At 42.8% G+C, this 20,076-nt stretch overlaps 4 protein-coding genes across 4 annotated transcripts; 2 read left to right on the top strand and 2 right to left on the bottom strand.

The window, feature by feature from the left end:
• The first annotated feature begins 489 nt into the window (after nucleotides 1–489).
• Nucleotides 490–3,883, top strand: LOC101779244 (succinate dehydrogenase subunit 6, mitochondrial). Its single transcript, XM_004972431.3, has 4 exons — nucleotides 490–763; nucleotides 864–966; nucleotides 1,085–1,228; nucleotides 3,521–3,883. The coding sequence occupies exons 1-4, from the start codon at nucleotides 599–601 to the stop codon at nucleotides 3,532–3,534; spliced, it is 426 nt and encodes a 141-aa protein (XP_004972488.1). The 5' UTR covers nucleotides 490–598; the 3' UTR covers nucleotides 3,535–3,883.
• Nucleotides 3,884–4,332: 449 nt separating this feature from the next.
• LOC101778836 (MADS-box transcription factor 26) lies at nucleotides 4,333–6,744 on the bottom strand. Its single transcript, XM_004972429.3, has 7 exons — nucleotides 6,329–6,744; nucleotides 6,173–6,257; nucleotides 5,567–5,628; nucleotides 5,063–5,165; nucleotides 4,944–4,985; nucleotides 4,820–4,861; nucleotides 4,333–4,741 (listed from the first exon to the last, which is right to left on the bottom strand). The coding sequence occupies exons 1-7, from the start codon at nucleotides 6,508–6,510 to the stop codon at nucleotides 4,580–4,582; spliced, it is 678 nt and encodes a 225-aa protein (XP_004972486.1). The 5' UTR covers nucleotides 6,511–6,744; the 3' UTR covers nucleotides 4,333–4,579.
• A 4,307-nt stretch (nucleotides 6,745–11,051) lies between these two features.
• On the bottom strand, nucleotides 11,052–13,981 carry LOC101778438. Its single transcript, XM_004972428.3, has 3 exons — nucleotides 13,666–13,981; nucleotides 12,150–12,264; nucleotides 11,052–11,413 (listed from the first exon to the last, which is right to left on the bottom strand). The coding sequence occupies exons 1-3, from the start codon at nucleotides 13,906–13,908 to the stop codon at nucleotides 11,340–11,342; spliced, it is 432 nt and encodes a 143-aa protein (XP_004972485.1). The 5' UTR covers nucleotides 13,909–13,981; the 3' UTR covers nucleotides 11,052–11,339.
• Nucleotides 13,982–14,163: 182 nt separating this feature from the next.
• Nucleotides 14,164–17,892, top strand: LOC101777487 (ribosome-recycling factor, chloroplastic). Its single transcript, XM_004972427.3, has 12 exons — nucleotides 14,164–14,312; nucleotides 14,945–15,044; nucleotides 15,128–15,194; nucleotides 15,286–15,381; nucleotides 15,627–15,724; nucleotides 15,805–15,916; nucleotides 16,651–16,692; nucleotides 16,855–16,911; nucleotides 16,995–17,045; nucleotides 17,180–17,236; nucleotides 17,504–17,544; nucleotides 17,663–17,892. The coding sequence occupies exons 1-11, from the start codon at nucleotides 14,234–14,236 to the stop codon at nucleotides 17,519–17,521; spliced, it is 777 nt and encodes a 258-aa protein (XP_004972484.1). The 5' UTR covers nucleotides 14,164–14,233; the 3' UTR covers nucleotides 17,522–17,544; nucleotides 17,663–17,892.
• The last annotated feature ends 2,184 nt before the right edge of the window (nucleotides 17,893–20,076 follow it).

Raw genomic sequence — 20,076 nt, 5'->3', positions numbered from 1 at the left:
AAAATAATACTGTACTTTCTCCATCATCCCAAATTACTATTCATTCGAGCAATCGATTCACCTACAATGCACACAAGCATGCATGGTTTTCTTCAAAAAGAATCGGAGGGAGCATAAAACAAAAGGAATCTTCAAAAAGAAAAAGAAGGTAAAATTGAAAGCAGCTAGGTTAAGGAAACAATCTTTGCCTATCGCCCTATCCAAGCACCAAAGTGAAAATTCAATCTAACGCAAGTGAAACTCAAGGAAACAGCAACAGATCGAGAGAGGGCTTCTCGTTTTCCGAGTTGTTTTTGTGCCTGGTTTGGTTTTGGACGCCGATCGCACGGTTTCATGCGGGAAGGATCATTTATTGGGCTAGAACGGAAGCTGCTACATGGAGGCCCATCACTTTGCTTCAATCGCCGCCAACAAAAGCCCATATAGTAGTAGGTCCGTCCATTCGAGCCCGGAGCAGAAAAGCCCATTTATCATCTGACCCTCTTCTTCCTTCCCCGGCCGGAATCCCACCAGACCAACCGCAGCAAGGGCACCCACACCACCTCCACCTCCTCGCCGTCGAAAGGAATCCAAAGGGATCAGCGAACCGGCGGCGGCGATGGGGATCGGGGAGCACTTCGAGGGCGTGAAGCAGCACTGGGCGCGCAACCTCGCCTTCCTCGACTACTTCAAGAAGGTCTACGGCCGCGCCGAGCCCCTCCCCAAGTGGTCCGACGCCGACGTCGAGGAGTTCATCGCCTCCGACCCCGTCTACGGGCCCCAGGTCGGCGCCCCTATCCGCTTCCCCACTTTCCATCCGTGCCTCCTCCTCTTCCTCTCGCTTCTCGTCTGACCACAGATGCGATGCGATGCGGTTACTGCAGCTCAAGGTCCTACGGGAGTCGAGGAAGTTCGCGCTCGGCGGGGCCCTCGTCGGCGCCGCCCACCTCGGCGGCGTGGCGTTCAAGTACTCCAAGGCGCCGCACGGTACGATGGGGATAGATGCTTTTGCGGCTGCGGCTGCGGCTGCCAGGGTTTCCAGATCGATCGTGATCTCTGTTCCGTTGTTGCTGCTGATCGACGATTTGATTGTGATTGCCTGCAGGCGTCTTGCTGGCGACCGGGTTCGGGGCGATCACCGGTGCCGTGCTGGGAGCCGAGGTGGCGGAGCACTGGTACCAGCTCTACAAGGTGGACAAGCAGGGGGCCAACCTCAGGTTCATCTACTGGTGGGAGGACAAGGTCTCAGGTCTGTTCCTTGCGCCGTCTTGTCCCCTCCCCCCTTGCTTCATATGATGATCCACTGTTCGTCACATGTTTACTTATGTTGAGTGCTAATTTGCGGTTGTGGTCTGTATTTTGCCCGAGCTAATTACAATGATGAAGTACCACATTTGGTTGTGTTAGTTTCAGCCTGATAATCTGGTTGATTGTACTTGACCTACTGAATCCGAGTGAATTTTGATGTTGAAATACTGGATGTGGTTCTGTCAGCTTCAACACGAGTAATGGATCGTACTTGACCAACTGCGTGATCTACTGTGTATTAAGCTAGTCATGATGTCAGTTTGGAAAGCCAAGTAGTGCCTAGGAAGGATACATTTCTATATTTGGGATCAATGCTACAACGAGATGGGGATATTGATGAGGATGCTAGTCATAGAATCAAAGCGGGGTGGATGAAGTGGCGCCAAGCATCAGGAATTTTATATGACGAGAGGGTACCATTGAAGCTAAAAGGCAAGTTTTATAGGACGGCGATTAGACCTACAATGTTGTATGGTGCAGAATGTTGGCATACAAAAATACGACATGTCCAGCAGATAAGTGTTGCGGAAATGCGTATGTTGCGTTGGATTTGTGGTCACACGAAGAGGGATCGAGTCCGGAATGAGGATATACGTGATAGGTTAGGGGTAGCACCAATTGAAGAAAAGCTTATCGAACACCGGCTGAGATGGTCTGGACATGTCCAACGAAGGCCTCCGAAGGTACCGGTGCGTAGTGGAACCCTAAGGCGTGACAGTAATGTGAAGAGAGGCAGAGGAAGACCAAAATTGACACGGGAAGAGGCAATAAAAGGAGATTTGAAGGGATGGAATATACCCAAAGATTTAGCCTTGGATAGGAGTGCTCGGAAAACTTCTATTCATGTGCTCTTGTTGGGTTTCAACTCTAGGTTACCCCATCTTGCTTGGGATTGAAAGGCCATGTTGTTGTTGTTGTTTTGTAGGTCATTACAAATGTACATGGCAATTCTAGCGTAAAAGCTGCAGTGGTGGATTAGGACTGCAAAGTTTATAGAATGAAGTTGTGTCCATTCCTCTCCTTGTCCCAACTAAATACAACAATTGCTTTCTGGAAACACTTATTGCTCATTTTAGAGAAATTTCTTAATTCTTTTCCTGAGACCTACGAAATTTTAGGTTAGTATAATATTTAGAACTGCTTTGTGTTCATGTCATAATGTATGCATCTGAAGCAACTCTTTAGCCTTTACACCTCAGATCCACTACCACTACTGTAAATGGTTGGAAGGGAACTCACTTTTCTATGTATCTGAGACTGAAAGCAGCACCTAACTCACAAGTACCACTGGAGAAGTGGTAATATCTGATCAATCGTAGAGGGAGTCTCAAGCTAGCTCATGGCACCCAAACAATATGCCAATAGGTCATTTACATCTTGCTAACCCACCTAAATACTAACAAAGATGCCTTTCTAGGAACACTTTACATTCAATTTTTTGTGCAAACTGTATATTAATATAACATATATTGCTTCTTTATGTTTATGTCAGGATGCATTTAGACTAGTTAACATTGTTTTTGGGAGTTAAATAATGCTGGCTTCCATGTATTCTTGAGTTATCTATTCTCATGAGCACCAGAACCAGTCTTCTGGTCAAGAGAAACATTTGCAGAGGGGGATGTATATGCAAGTTCTGTGAGGCAGTAAGAAAGCAGGACTTTCAAAAGCCAAAGAATGCTTTGCACTTTGCAAATTGTTGGATAGATATGCTCAGGACCTAGTTCTAAGTAACGTCTTGTGCTCAGTACAATACATACATAATTGCCGTGAGTCGCGACTTGATTATGTTTATGATACATCTTTCATGTGAATTTAGAATAGTAAGTATATGCAGTTGCTTAAGTTTCAGCACGAGATTACTCAGAAGTGATTGAAGTCAATCAACTGCATGATTTTATTATGCTAGTTTTCCAGGTTTGTATTAGCTTTTGTGGAACTTTATGGTTAGCAATTCTAGTTTTAGCCTTATAAAGGCACGGCAGTAAATTGCAACTGTTAAAACTCTCGAAACTTGAAAGTATAGGATGGAGCTATATTAGTTTCAGCATGGTTGTGCTTTATGCAGTTTAGTAGGCTGTCTGCTTGCACTTTTCCATTTTGGTTTTTTCCTACAGTATTGAAGATTCCTTATTGCAGTTTGATTGCAATGGGCTGTTTGCTTGCACTTTTTGCTTCTGGCTTTCTCCTACAGCACTTGTTCTAACCTCATTTATTTTTCTTCTGCGAACAGGTCAGAAGAGCTGAACCACATTAAATGATGCTGATGTGAGCATACCAGCTTGACAAAACAGTGATGCCTCTTCTGTGGAATTCATAGTTTTTGCTTCCTAGTTTTTTTCCAATAAGGTGTGTATTGGTTGTGGAACCAACTGGACGATGTACCTTGCTCTCTATCATGAGTGATGTTTATCCTGATCTTTCCAAAGACATGGTTTCTTGAATGAATATTTTGCAGCTAGTAGTTACAATTGATCTTGGATAAATAAAAAAGGCTGCACGCTGCATTCAAAACCATTTAGTGTTCCTGTATGTATACAACTGGTCTCGAGGGCTGAAGTTATGACATCGGTTTCTGAAGTTGCAGTTTCTTCTAGCCCAGTGGATGATTATGATTCATATTGTTATTCAAATGCTAGGAAGCAAACTAGAATGTCATATTCTTGCCTGATGATAAGAATTGCCCGTTTATGTTGCAAGCATTGGTGTATTCGTTTTGCATGTAAAATTGTCTATTGTCAGTATTTCTTGGGAAGATGATCCATCTTTCACTATGCATTTTGGCCCATTTACTGACCCTGAGTTTAGTACATTCATTCCATTTCTGCTACAGTATAGCTAGCAATAGGGCTGATGGCTTTTAGATGTGCTGATGACTCGGTATAGTACCTGATAGTTTGACTTCCTGGTATTGGTTTCTAATGCCTATGGTTCTCTTTATATGTTACTTCTGCTCACCTTAGTCTCTGTAAACTGGGATCATAAGTCCAGTCCATATTTTTGTCCAATTGTGCACATCACATGCTCTGATAGTAGATGCAAAGATGAGAATGAAACACAAACATATATTCGCCATCAAGTGAAGTAACACAACATCAGAGCTCCTCAAGAGTTCTTTAGGGAAGCAAAGAACCACAATGTATGACAATACAATACCAGGGCACTCCTGAGGGACAATGTCCTATATAACTAGAAGTTACACCAAAGTAGCAGAACAAACCATTACACAAGCTTATTAATTGTATTACACACTAGTAATCAACAGAACGAGCCCCTCAGGGTGTTATTACCGTTAGAAGGAATAGCCCATCTCTGAGCCCCTACAATTAGAATAGCCACTCAGTATAGTCAGTGGGTTAGTGATCTCTTCTATCAGTGGGACTGTACTAAAATGCCCATTCTGCTGATCTGCTACCATCACGCCTACGTCGAGCAAACCACTCTGTTCTACTATCTGCATGCAACATCACATGCTATTAGCTGCTTATCATTGATTAAAGTTTATAGCTCGGAGTGAACTGATAATCGCTACCTTCTCCTGGAGAACTTCGTTAGCAGCTTTCAACATGCCTTCCTGCATGTACAGAGATACTTTTAGTAAGTTGTGAATGTTGATTTGGTTGTTTATAGAGTTGATGAGTAAGAGTTTGACATGCCTTGCTTTTCAGTGCTTGGATCTCTTGAATCATTATCTGCATCTGTTAGACAAGCTACGATTTCAGCAATGTATGAAACTATATTTCTTTAAGAAAATTTGGGAGTTTTCGTAAATTACCTTTGCGGAGCGGATGTTGTACATCCATATCTCCAAGTACCTCTCTAGGGCATTCAGTTCTTCAACAGTCATGTGTTCATTTGCCCTGTTCCCGTATATGTACCTGCAGAATTGTTCCTTGTTTGTCAGCATGAATGGCAGAATTGAAGTGTGATGCTGTAAGCAAACTCTGTTGTTTCCTCTTTTGTTTTCTTTTTAAAGAAATCCTATTTTGAGATGGTAGTTCATGTTTTTCTATTGAACAGTTTAGTGTGAAGTGCAAGGGTTAGTTTCTTAGGTTTTGAAGTTTCTGTCTCTTCACACAAATGTTTTATGTTGCTTGCTTGGTTTGGTAATTCAGTGATGCTACACGTAGACAAAAACATGGAATGTACCGAATCCATGTCACAGCTCAAACTTGTTAGCAAACATAGAGGTTTATCGAGTTTCTTTGCGTGTGCTGGAAACAGGAGCTGATTTGATTGTTTTCTACAAACTGTAAGGTAAAGCTGTGAGAATAATTACCTCAGACCCTTCTGGAGCAGATTGATTTCCTGTTGCAGCACCATGGTTTCCTGTTTTGGGTCCTGGGTCACATACATGGCCAAAGCTTTTAGGCAACAGGCACAGGGAGGGCAGAGGGGAGAGTTGCAACCTGGAGTATGGTTGCAACAGAGGCAGAGAGGGTGCCTCTTGCCCAGCATCTAGCAGTTTAGCGACAGACAGGAACAAGATGGTTTGTGTTTGCAAGTAGTTTTAAATTAAATTGTGCTCAAATTTTATAGATGTGTTGGCATGAGCACAACAAACGTTGTCTCTGTACTTCTATAGCTGTTCATATTCTGGTATGATGCATAAGAAAATTCAGCCACTGGCAGTCTAATAACAGACCCTATAGCAATCACAAAGTTGCAGCGTTCCAGATCCTATAGCAGCTCATGATATGTAGGTGAAACCTAGCACTAGCGGTGTGTAAAAGTGAAAAATGTTGCAATGTTCAAGCAAAGTATGAATGAATAAGCATAGAATATGATGCTAACATTTCGCTATTCTGGGAGCAAAAGATTGGGTGGGGACAAAGAACCAGAATACGATTCCAACAAGTTAAGAGCCGAGGGAGCTATCGCTAACCATTCTGTGGTCGCCGCCGCCGTCACCCTGCAGGGCTGCTTCTCCACTGGCCGTCTTGTACCTCTCGATCAGTTCCTCCATGGTTCTGTCGAGTGAGTTCATCAGCACACTGATGATCATGGCAGCTGCAGAGGAGAGCTATGCAGCTGGACCTACCCGGTGGTTGCGAGGTCGTAGAGCTTGCCGTGCGCGGAGAAGATGATGATGCCGATGTGGGCGTCGCAGAGGACGGAGAGCTCCCGGGCCTTCTTGAGCAGCCCGGCCCGGCGCTTGCAGAAGGTCACCTGCCGGTGCACCGGGTTCTCGATGCGCCGCAGCTGGACCTTGCCCCTCGCCATGGATGAGGATTGAGAGCTAGGATTCTCTTGATCAATGGGTACGTAGCAGCAGAAGCAGCAGCTTCGTCGAGCTTGGTCGTCGTCTTCCTCCCTGCACACAACCTCCCACTAGTTTGGACTAGCTTCGATGTTGCGAGGGTCCGTCCCTTTGCGCTTTCCCTCTCTTGCCCCTCCCTCCCTCTTGCTCACCACATGCCTGCCCACCGCTGCATCTTATATACTGCTGGCCTGGCCTCTCTCTCTCTCTCTCTCTCTTTCTGTCATGGAGATGGAGTCATGGAATGAGTGATGGGAGAATATAAGTTTCGTTTGGGTTCGGTCGGGGTGATGCACATACGCATCTCTTGCTTTACACCTGTTTCCATTTAACGTTTGGTTTTTTCTTTGGCGCGTGCACTCATGCCTGGCATGCATCTTTTGCGTTGCACGGCCACGATCTGCTACTGTTTCTTTGGCACGCGTGGTGGATTCATAGCAGAATTGCTCTCTTGTCATGACGGAGAGAATAGTTGAAGTCAAGATGCGTGGCGACGATCTCTCCATCAAGTACTGATGGTCCCCTGCTGGAATTTTGGTTTGGGATAGATGTGGAATTTTGTATGGCTCGATCCATGCTTCCGGTTCTTGATGATAACCAAACTGGTTGATCATGGCTTAAACTCTAATTCTTTGATATATACAGTCAAATAAAGCACAGTGATGCATTTTTCTTTGAACAAGCTTGCTGCTGCTCCGAGAATTCTCTTTGCTCGGAGAATAATGATCCTGTTTCTCTCCTATAAACAGCTAATCTACCGGCAGCCCATACGCTTCATAGTGAAATGTGTTGAATTTTGAGACCAATAAGCCCATCTCAACCAAGCCTTAGGCCTTTCTGTCCGTAACACCGAAGTAGCACAACAGGTTCTATCGGCACTGTGCCGTTATTTCTAATTTGCTACTCGAGGGCCATGAAGCCACGATTTGGTAGGCAACACTACTACTTGGCTCCCCCTATGGTCAAATCCTGGCTACGCCCGTCTCTTTGGCAGTTTTATTTTGATCTAGCTCTACAGAATGAAGCTGGCTGGCTTTCTCTGAATTCCACTGGCCTTTTTACGTTGCGCCACTAGGGTTTTGGTGGCTAATGGCGCTACGAATTCCTCCTCCCCCATTGCTTTACGACTATATGTCTTGTTAGAAAGATGGCTAGCTTTGCTAGGGTTCATCGAAAACCGGATGCCCAGCAATTTGCTGTCACGTCAACAACCCCTACTTTCATTCTCTTTTGTTGGACGGGGCATCTCTACCCAACAATTTGCAGTGCCCAAAAGGATTCCCTGGCCATTTTCATTTTAAAACCCCTGCCTTCTCAGCTAGTGCTCTCTCTCCATCGTCTCTGCAGAATTTTTCCTCTGGCTCACAGAAAATTGGCTCTACTGCTAGTCGTTCGGGGAGAACCGGAGAGGATGGGCTCAACAATACATGGAATGGAAGCCAGCATATTTTTCTTTTCTCTTGAGGACTTGGAGCCCTGCATTATGTGAAAAGAGAGTGCCTTGTTCATGAAAACGATGTTTCCTCGTCTAAAACACATCCTGACATGAACATAAAGCAGATATATATGGGTTATACTAATCTGCCGTTTGCAAAAGATAAATGACAAGTGTTTCTAGAAAGGCATCTCTGCTTGTATTTAGGTGTTTTAAGGGGATGTGGATGAATCTGGGTTTCAATGTTTCGATTTCCATGAGCCAACTTGAGAAGCACTTAGTCTTTAAGATGAATCAGATATCACAAAAGGTGCTTCTGAGTTTGGTGCAGCTTTCAGTTTCAGGTACATAGAAGACTGGTTTCTCTTCATCTTCCATTTATAACGGTAGTTAATTGATCTGGTGTGTAGATACTAAAGAGTGAGTTCAAAAACATACATTGAAACGTGAACATAAAGTGGTTCTAAATGATATACTAATGTACAATCTGTACTTATCATCGAAAAATATATAATTGACTCTAAAATTAACGACAGGTGTTTAGCTGGGATGAGGAGATGACGATGAGTCATCAGGAATCACAAAAAAAAAAAGGTATCACTGAATAAGTTGCAGCTTTCAGTTTCTTCAGGTGTGACGAAGACTGCGTTTAATTTTGTCCTTTGCATTAGTGATTAATTGATCCGATGTGTAGAGACTAGAGAGTCCCTGAAATTCACCAAACCTTATAGAAGCACACAGAAATCACAAGAAACCTGCATAAATCCAGATGTCAGTCCACATTCATCACTAAAATATGCTGCTGCCTGGAGAGGGTGCCACCTGGTGCCATTGTAGAAGTGGAGACATCTCCTTGTGGGATGCTTCATAGTAATAGATGCTATCTAGCTAGTGCTTTGGGGCATAAAGCATGAACTGATTCCAATTGGCTTTTGCCTAATGGAAGGAAAAGCAACCCAAAAGGGGAGTGAGTGAATGCTCATTGGACATTCTTAAAAGAAACATTGTTGTCATCTCCCTGCATGTTTGGCCTGTGACACTCGAGACCTTTTGGATGCTCGCTGTTTTTCAATGCTTTCTATCCATCAGCATAGCATGTTCCTTCTGCAGCGAAACATCTACAATGGTCCTAGCTAGCCAAGGATATGTTATTGTTCAAGCTTGTTCTTCTCCATAGCTTGGCATTATTCGGTGGTTGTTGTAAGGTAAACTTAATAATATGTTTATGTTAAAATGCATAGTATCAAACAAGCTTATCTAATATGGTTCCAAATGCATATATAACTGGAGTCACCAAGAGCAAGATTGTTTGGAGGAATATATTTGGATTATATTGAACTTGAAGTAAAGTGCATTTTGTCACAAATACGCGAGGTGGCTGAGATTGTAAAGTTGTAAAGCTACCTCCTGAAATAAAATATTTTGCCTTTATATTTAGTAAAGGATTCTCTCTGTCTTTTTGTTTCAACAAATTAGTCAGTCAGGGAATATAACATTGGCTGTCCACAGGCATGGTCCTCTTCACACTGACAGGTATTAACATCAGTCTTCTTTTACATGAAACCGCCACAGAGAATCAAGAGCGAACTCCAACCAATCATATTATGTAACATCATCAGATTAAAGCAGGCTGCAAATCTATTACATATATCCTCAAAGTAGATTTCATGGCTTCATGGCTACAGAATGCTGTTATATATATTCTACCTTAGGGAAAAAAAGCTAGATGCATCATATATTATACATATGTGTTAATCATAACAGCCGCATTAGTGCTTCATCTTTGAATTAATCCATTTAACGAATTCCTCCAGGATTCTTATAGTTTTAAGGCTCTAACATAATGGAGCATCTTATGAAGCAATATCAACCAAAAAAACTTGGACACTTTTCTCCCCCTTTTATTCTCACATTTGTAACTATCACTCTCTGAGCTCAACAACCATTGGAGCTAGCTTATACACAAAAATCCTCTTCGCTCCCAAGAAGTCGCTGTTCCGTAATAAATCCATATCCATTGGTAAACACAACATATGACCTCTTTCCTCTCTTTTTTTTCCCTTGAACTTCAATAGACATGGCTTACAGAAATGCACTGAAAATGCAACTATGTTGATCCTCTATACGACACCAATTTAATTCTTGTATAGCAGGTTCTTGCTTGACCTTGTCAGCTCTATATGTTTGCTGAACAAAGGCAAAGAATGGACGGATGAGCCGCAAGCACAGTAGATAGAAGCACACCAGAAGTGTAAGCTTATCCTAGCCTATGCCTAGCCTAATGTTACTCGACAAATAGAAAACTTGCCATCATGTTAGCGGCAGAATGCTGAGCAATGTGACCGAGCACTTGCTCATGTCTGCCATGGTACACTGAACTTCGATTCTCTCTGCATTAGGAGGTACAAGAAGTGACAACAAGTACCACTGCAGGAAGAGAATTGCTGCCGCTGGAAAAGAAATAAAGACAGGCCGGGCTTTCCAGGATGCAAAGGCGGCGAGCGGCAAGGCGTCCAGGACCACTCCCTTTGGCTCTGAATCTTGGAACACCAAAAGCAGCCAATGCAGAGCCTGTTAAGTTGCAGGGTCGGTTAGTACACTAAGGTGGCAAATCAAATAAAATGCCGTCCTATATATGCAACATCCACAATTGGACATGATTCGTAGATATGATCCCTAGCTACTAAAGTTATATGTATGTTAAAGATGCATATAGTTTATGGGTTCCAAATACAGGAGGGTCTTCCTGGTCCAACAAATGTGCACATATTTTGAGAGAAAGATAAAGGAAAAGATTTGCTCTTGTTCGTTTTGACTAGTAAACGAAACTGCTTAACTGGATTTAGTTTATGGCCTATGGGCATGAGCAGATACTTCGTTCTATTGGCCTTTGGAGTTTCATGCGCCTCTCCCTCTGTTTTAGGTGAAAGGAATGAAGCTCGGGAACTTGTCCAGCAAATGTCCATAGGTAAGCATGGTAACACTCCCCTTTTCACTTTTCACAAGCATGGCGAGTGAAAGCACAGATATTGACATGAATGGTAGCCGGGATGGCATTGGTAGATCTGATTGAAGATATGAAACTGAGCCACATTTCATTCAATTTTGTTCGAGTTCAAGCAGAAAGGGGAGCAGACTGTGAGTACAAGATCTGGAACTTGAATATATGATGCCACCAGTTTTACTAGCAGAAAATGCATGAAAGAAAAACCAGAATAAACAAAATTACAATCCAAACTTAAGAAACACCACACACACACACACACACACTGTCTTTTGAAGCATACATATAACAGATCTCCAGTGTCTAGGACAACCGAGTTCTGAGCTCAGAACAGAAACATGGTTTGACTACAATCAGCGCATCCGGCGGGAACCATCATCACTCCCCAGTCCAAGGGACTTCTGTGCATTGGCAATTCCTTCTTCATCTGCAAGATGTCCAACACAGGGTTCAGTGAGACGGGAAAAAATCGATGGTGTCTAATTTGAACTAGGACAAGTTGAGGGAACATCACAAGTTAGCTAGATCCATTGATTTAACAACAACTATCCAGAGCAAGCATTTATGCTATTTAGTATGCCTTTTCCCCCTCAGGTTTGGAGAAGGACATCAATAACATTTATCACCCATGAGACCTACAGGAAGTACTGGCTTGAAATTAGTGCAATTCTATTGCTATTGTTTACTATCAAAATTGCCTGTGTGTTGTAACGGCACAACAAATCATAAAAATACACGTGGATGCATAGTTTATGTGAAATAGTGCCATAGAGGCGATAGTGAGTAAATTCCTAATAATCAGACTTAGGGGTGTATGTGGGTAAATAAGAATAAGTATAGGGGCAGAGTGGTGGTGATGGCAGGCACACCATCACCACCAACTCCAATGATTTAGATAATAGAGACTAGGAAAAAGAAATGGCATGTGGGTACTATGGAGTTTATGATTCTTCACAGTGCAGACATTATAAGATGCTCTCAGCTCCGTGGATATGTAGGCTATTGTTTGCAGGCAGAATAAGGTATCAGCCCTTTGCTCTTAATTTGCAGACATTAATGCAACTAGAAGGCAACTAAGTTATTACAATGACACAACCAGAAAAACAGGCTGAATAAGATCAGAAGAATGATTGCCAACACACAATATGATCAACATAGCTTACCCCAGAACTGCGTGAAGATCCGGAAGAAAAAGTTTACATTACGAGATACACTGTATGCCATTACAGGAGGAAGAGGCTTGACAAGTGTGTCCACACTAAAAACTCTCTTCAAAAACTGCAAAACATCCAGTTTAATGTCTAATAATTAAAGCAACAAACAACAAACATTTATTGCATGGAATGCCAATCAAGAGCTAAATTTTCTATAGAATAATAATCTACTCGATATAGAAGTAAAATGCTTCAAAAAAGGGGTATCATCCAGTTATTTTTTCTTATCTATTTGTCCTAGTTCCATGTCCATATCCAAATAAAATAAAGCATGCACTTCCAGAGAGCTTATAATTAGACTGGGCTAAGGTCATGCTGTTAGCACAGTTGAGTAAAAAAAATGAAAGACAATGTCATAGATCTTGAAAAGCTGAAAGCAGTGGCACGATGTACTGTACAAAGTGGTTACAAAACCTTAGACATCACACACAGTGTGAGATGCCTAAGCTGTGTTTAATGACTTTCAGGTCCTGATAGTGCTCATAGTATTTGCTCCATCCGCGCACTAGTGTGTAAAAGCAGACATGACCAGAAAGAAACTGAATTTGTGGAGCTTGGATAAACAATATGCCTTATTTCAGGGTTCTGATGATAGGATGGTGCAAGTAGCAAGGTGGTTGGATGTTACTGTGATGAGCAAAATCAGCATAAGTGTCTAGTTTAACTGCAACGGTACCATGCTATAGTGGAGCATGACAGGCACAACCTTTTCATTTGGACATTGTCTCCATTGCTGGCACTGAATATAGCAGTAAAGCTACACTGCATGCTTTAACTATGACAATAAATTCAGTGCAACACCAACTTGACAACAACAATATTAAAGTACTTGTATAGAGGTGGAATCTGTGACATGACATCAAATCCTATGAGGTATGCAAGCATGTACAAGTTTCTTAAGAAACTGCAGTTTACAAAATTGCAATGCTATTCTTGATAATGATAATCAGGTGCATTTTTTTTTCTTTTCCATTCTTATGGTTAGCAGAATATACCCAAAGATTTAGCCCTAGATAGGAGTGCTTGGAAAACAGCTATTCATGTGCCTGAACCCTGATTTGTGGCTCTCGTTGGGTTTCAACTCTAGGCTACCCCAACCTGCATGGGACTGAAAGGCTATGTTGTTGTTGCTGCTGCTGCTGCCATTCTTATGGTTAGCACCGTGAAGGTCAGCATAATCCTGTTCTTTTCGAGCTAATACAATTCAATTCAATTAACTTTTCGAAAACACATGGAAGAATTGTGCGCAACACACGTTAAGAATCCTGAAGTTGCCAATTGTTCCTAGGGCAGGGTAGTAATCCATTACAAGGGCAACCTAATCAAGCATTCAAGGTAACAATTAGTCGAACACCTAGAGCACATAGCCCAGCGCACATGAGCGAGACACCGAGAAGGAACGAGGGAAATTGAAAAAAAAAACAGAAGATTGGAAGCGAGGGGGCGGGTGGGGAGGGTAATATACCCTGCTGTTCCGCTGGAAGGAGTAGCGCAGCTCGGGGTCGATCTCCTCCTCGTCGAAGTCATCGACGGTGAGGTCGAGGTCCTGGCGCCTGCTGCGGGGCACGTTCATGGTGGCCGTCTCCCCGGGGTTGTTGGTGACGCTGACCTTCCCCTCGCGGCTGAGCCTGGCCGCCTCCTCGTCCTCCGCGGCCTCCCCCGTCCGCCACGGCGCCGACGACAGCAGCTCCTTCCGCTTCCGCCCCATCCTCCTCGGCTCCTCCCTCTCCTCTCGTGGCGGCTTCGCTTCGCGATTGGTTTGGCTTTGCCTTCCGGCTTTGCGAGGAGGAAGAAGATGATGGCGATGAGGTTAGGCGGCTGGTGGGCCGGACCGTGGGAGGATGTGGGCCTTAATGGGCTGGATCGTCCGACGGAGGAGAGATGGGAATGAGACGGGCCGGACTGGAATGCAGCCCACCAGAAGGGCCCTCTTGACCATGACATGACCTTATCCACACGCCGTCCTCTTCCTCCTCCTCCTTTGGCGGCTTGGCCACCACTCCTCCCTTCCCACTCCCTCACCAGCTGCGCGCATGGCGCTCCACGCCGTCTCCCCCGCGGCGGTCTCCTCCCCGCTGCGCGCCCTCGCGCACCGCCTCGCCCAGCGCCCAGGTCTGCTCCTCCTCCTCGCCCGACCGCCTCCCCGCGCTGCGCGAAATTTGAGCGTCTATCTAGCTGTAGTGAGAGCAAGGGGGGGAAATCGGTTTAAAAATGGGCAACCGTTTCAAGCGCGGGATGGAACAGTGTGCAAGCTACGCGGGATTGCAGTCTCACGCGCGAGCATTTCATGAGCACGCAGAGTGATGTGGTGTTATACATTGTTTTCAGCAATGAACCAGTCACTGTCACAGTGTCACCAGACGGCTAGACACCAGGCCTAGGTTATTTGCTTGCCTGCCATTCCTCAGTGCAGGATCAGAATTTCTACTCGCTTTTAGGATATGCAAGTCCCGCTGCTTTGGGTGTAATGTTGTGGAGTAATCAATACTTGCTAAGTCGCTTTTGGGACAATGCTGCCATAAAATTGACACCCCGGGAAGCTTTTCCACCGAACAATGAAACAAGGTGCCAATAAAATTTATTGTTGATAGGAGTTACCCCAAAATGTTCGGAGTTATGGTCTACATTATATAGAGGATGCTACTGCACTACTCGATTCTCATGTAGTCTAAATACTCAGTTTACAGTGTCCCTTGAAATCAATAATTTGGCAAACTGTTGACAAACAGTGTCTTATTTTGTAGGCTGTGGTTGTCTCCCAAAGCAATTAGTCTCCATTTACTCCTCCGCAAACTTTGCGGGACTTCAGGCTGGGCCTCTTGTTCTTCGACACTCGGACAAGAGGCGAGTGGTTGCAGATATAAATATTTAACCCAATATTGACCTTCATACTAGTCTTCATTAGCTTGTGATTCTCATGTTATCAGAGCAGTTTTGACACATGCCACCATCGAAGAAATCGAAGCAGAAAAATCTGTTATTGAAGAGCAGGCTGTAAGTAATTGTATACACTATTGGAAATGCCCTTTTGTATGGTCAAGTTTTGCTCCTCTAGTTTTAACTAGCTGCTCTTATGTATCTTCAGAAAGAAAAGATGGAAAAGGCAATCGAAACAGTCCAAACTAACTTCAACACTGTGAGGACAGGGCGTGCAAACCCGGCAATGCTTGACCGGATTGAGGTTTGATAACTCATCCTTGTTCCCCTTTTCTCTTATGAAGTACCAACTGTTGCATGATCTAATATGTTCCTATGTGTTGGACACATCTTCATGACTTTTCCTTTTTGCGTGCATTTAGCTATTTTGTTTGATTTCCTGCTTGGTTGGAACAATGTACAAGATGGTGGTTCTCATAGCTCAGTAACTGTAACATAAATTCCTGAACTGATTTTAGCAAGCAATGATTGAATAAGAGTTTCTTACAGGTTGAGTACTATGGAACTCCAGTGAACTTGAAGAGTATTGCACAGATAAGCACTCCAGATGCAACTTCTCTCCTTATTCAGCCATATGACAAGTCAAGGCAAGCTATCTAACCAACTTTCTAGCCCAGAGCCAATGTTGAGTTTTCATACTATGTTTTCACACCCATGTGCTGTGCAGCCTCAAGCTTATTGAGAAAACAATAGTTGCTGCAAATCTTGGTGTAACACCAAGCAATGATGGAGAAGTGATACGAGTGACTGTCCCACCACTGACATCTGATCGCAGAAAGGTTTGTGTTTGGAAATTCATCTGTGCATTACATGTGTCACCTTTCTATGTTGTCAGGAAATGTTCCTGCAAATTTAGAATGGTACTCTGTGCATACCAAAATAAAATTCAGTAGAACATGCAAACTACGGATTCATCAAAAGACTAGAATTTGCAAGTGCTGCCATATATTCCATGTCCCAAGACTATATAGTGTGTTGAAATAAGTGCAAATACCATAAGTAAATATGTAAAACTGGTTAACAAAGATAAATATTTTTCTTTTGATAATTTAAGTAAAGTCCTTGTGTTCATTCCTTTTTTTTTGAAAGAGACACCAAGATGTGTCTCAAAACAATACACTTTGCAACGACCTGTAAAAAGGTCCACTTAGATTCTTGTCTGCAAAATCTACTGCTAAAACATATTTTATCCATATTGAATTGTCTATGAATTCTGTGGGATCACACCCCAGCACCTTTGCTGATAAATTTTACCAGTCCTATGTGAATTTAGTCTGGCCTGGCCCAGGCCTAAGTTTAGCCCTGACTATGCTTGGAAAATAGAAAAGGTCTCAGGGACCAACTAGGCCTGGCCCAGAATTGGGTAGCCTGCAGAAACGGCCTTCATTCCATAGTTTGGCATGGGTTTTGGTGTTTGTTCATGTTATTAGGGTAGTAAAAATTGTATGTCTTCCTCTGATCCTACAGTTCTTGGCACTTCGATACCCTTCTGACGTTCTTGATTTTTCTGCAGGAATTAGCAAAAACTGTAGCTAAGTTAGCTGAGGATGGCAAGGTATTATCCAAGTTTTATTTGTTCACCTTTCTTGCTGCGTTTTCACCACAAATATTGCCCTTTTTATCTTCTTACTTGGACACTTTTACCTCACTATTTCTACCCATTAAAGGTCATTTTTTATCCTAATGAATGTGGTATCTACGAATGTTCTTTTTGCAGGTTGCTATAAGGAACATAAGAAGAGATGCAATCAAAGCTTATGATAAACTACAGAAGGTACGCTATTCTCAGTTGGCACTAGTCTATGCAGGCTATTGTAGCTTTGTGATGAAATTCATGTACTGCATCTGTTTATGTAGGAAAAGAAGCTTTCTGAAGATAACGTGAAAGATTTATCTGCTGATCTACAAGTGAGGATACTTTTTCAAACATTTCTTCCTGTAGCTGTACTGAGATTCCCAATGATGTGTCGAGGATCGACATCCCTTAGAAAGCTTATTCGGTAGGTTGAGTGGGGGCTAACTTTCTTGTGCACATTCTGCAGAAAGTCACAGACGGTTACATGAAAAAGATAGAATCCATCCAGAAGCAGAAGGAAGAGGTACTTTTTTATCTATTCATTGACCTTTTTTGTCAACCAAGACGTCCTGTTTGCTGGTTCTATGCTTCCTGTTCCTGCTGAATCAAGATAATTGGCTGATTGGTGATTGACACATTTGAGTAAAAGCTGCTGTACTGAATTGAACTTCTGAATAAAATGAGTACACTTGATACTGGAACAAGACGTTGCAGTATTCTTGAGTTGTCTGCTGATTGCTGTAAACCTCAGAAACAGAAAGTGAAACGGAATTGTCTTATTTTTTTTCAGGAACTGATGAAAATTTAGATCTCAAGCTGACAGTATAACTGGTGAGTTACTGTTCCTGCAAAGAATGATCTGAACCCCAGCATGTCTTGGAGAGACCAGCATTTTTCAATATTTGCGGCCAATGTTTTCTGAAGCAATTTATTGTCTTGTGGTTGGCAGCTTGGCTCTGCGCCGGGGATGCACGTTTTGGTTCGGTGCTTTGCTAGAACTTTTTGGATGCAAGTTCAGACAATGTTGCTGTTGCTGTGCTTCTCTTTTTGTAATGCTCGTAAATAGGCAGGATCTCATCACAGTGGTGGTCGGACCACTACATTGTCAATATTTTCTCACCATCTCAATCTCAAATGTCTGTGAATTGTTTGGTTCTACCCTCAAGTCCCTGTTTTGAAGTTTTTGAGGCTCGAAACAATTGTGCGTGACTAGATGGGCTGTATCGTGTGCGTGCAAACAGGGGGTGTGGGCTTCGGTGTGCTCGATCGTCCGGGATTAGGTGGGGCCCGATTGAATTTCGACCCAGAATGGCCCTTTTCGGCTTGCAAAGCATTCGTGTTCACAGAAATTAAAGTCGTTGGAATGTTTTTCCAAAAAAAAGGGGGTAAATTTGCATCGGTGCATTACAAGAATTGAAATATTTTGATAGCCCACTGCCCAAGCATAGAGGCATTTTTATTTAATTTGAGCTAAATTATAGAATTTCTCGGAGCAATCCTATTTTGAGAACCATTGGGTGTACCTTGATTTCCTACCCATTCAACTTCAGAGCGATAATCAAGCATGAATAGAATGTTAAGTTTTGAGTCATGCCAAAAGGATATGTAATCGCCAAAAAAAACTTGGGAAATTAATCTTTGCCCTTTTTATTTTTATTTTTTTAAAAAATCTGCCACCCTCTTGCTCTTTTCCTTCCTCCCTCATCCTCCTCCTATATTGTGAGTGGCTATGGTAATAGATGGTGCAACTATTTTATGTATATATAAAAAAGAATGGTGCAACATTCCTCCTCTTTTGTATCCTCCCATGGGCGAAGCCAGACCAAAAGAGCATAAGGGATTCAGGGTCTTACATAGAAGAGGATGGATCGTAAGGAACCATTAACAGTTGGATACAGTGATTTTCTCAAAATTCGTTAGGTGGAACTAAAGATTGATTTTGCAGTGGTTATGAATTGTAGTGTGGTGGTACGGTATTGGTGTCAAATACCTACTTGTGGGATTCATTAGAGTGTCGTGGCATTTGCCATGACAAACAAAGAAGGAATATACGATGGGGGAGACCCGCGGAGAGGGAGAAGGGAACGACCAGAGAGTAACTGCATATACCATAGGACTTGTCTTTCAAAAAGGAAAAAAAAACCTCCATACAGGTTGAAAAAAAATGTGGAGCGATGAAAAATTTTGCTGCAATATGCCAATATATGTGCAGTAGCAAACTTGAAATGGCAATCCTGGTGTGGCCGAAATCTACCACAATCGACATGGCTAAACAAATGCCATCATCCATTGATGTACAATTTGGTTCCCATTATTTTTTTGCCATGAAGTTACAATAGATTTCAAGTAGATTGGTGAACTTGCAGGCCTGGAGCGGCTGTCTTGGCGCTGCTTCCTTGTCGGCATGGTGGCATCCTTTTAGTTGGTCCATTCCTAGCTAGAAAGAAAGCTCTGCTTGGAATGAGTCTCCCTAACACGATAGCTGCAGCCCTGCAGCGTATAACTGGCATCAAGTCTCCCTCCGAAAGCAACAAGTTAACTGACCTGACCATGTCTGCTTCCATTTCTTAATCCACTTCTCATGGTGCTGTGGCTCTGTGTGTGTGGTGGTTCCTTTTAGGCAATCACAAGGAGTTGTTTCCAAGCACAAGCAAAGGCACAAGAGCGTTTTGCAAAAAAAAGATGGGGGAATTATCTCTTTCGTCCGTCGGTGCTTATACAGTTATACATATGAATACCTGGTGCTTGCTTGCAAGCTATAATTAGTTCCAAAAATATGACGTGACCAAGTCATGAAGCTTGTAATTTTTTTTCTTTTAATAATGAGTGTAACATCTGGTCTCTCTGCATTAAAAAGGACGGGCATTAATATTTTTTCTATTTAAAAATGTGTGTATCAGGATTCGAACACTTACAACGCCACCACCACACTAAAAAAAAGATGCTTTTGTCAGATACTCCATCCATTTCAAATTATACGTATATTTTATATTTATAGATTTTGCTATATATATCAAGACATAGAGCATATTAATATGTATAGAAAAACTATACTATAATTTGGGACGGATCGGGAAAAGTAAGATGTAATTAATGCAACATGCGTAAGACCTTACACGAATAAGGTAACGAGAAGATAATACACACACATACATGTATACAAGCGGCAATATACTCAGTGAAAACATTCTCTTTATCTAGATAGAGAATAAAGGTTAATTCTTTTCTCAACGAATAATGCCTATATCTCCTCATGGTGCATAGAGTCCCTTTTGACTAGTCCCCCTCTTTTGTTTTTTACCTGTGGATGCACACGACCCTTTCACTCTCTTTTTCAGTGGAAATCTACGAGAGGCCGACACC

The sequence above is a fragment of the Setaria italica genome, chromosome VI, assembly GCF_000263155.2.
Source record: "Setaria italica strain Yugu1 chromosome VI, Setaria_italica_v2.0, whole genome shotgun sequence".
Classification (NCBI taxonomy): Eukaryota; Viridiplantae; Streptophyta; class Magnoliopsida; order Poales; family Poaceae; genus Setaria; species Setaria italica.
Note: the sequence above shows the minus strand (reverse complement) of the source record. Positions and strands in the feature narration are given on the sequence as shown.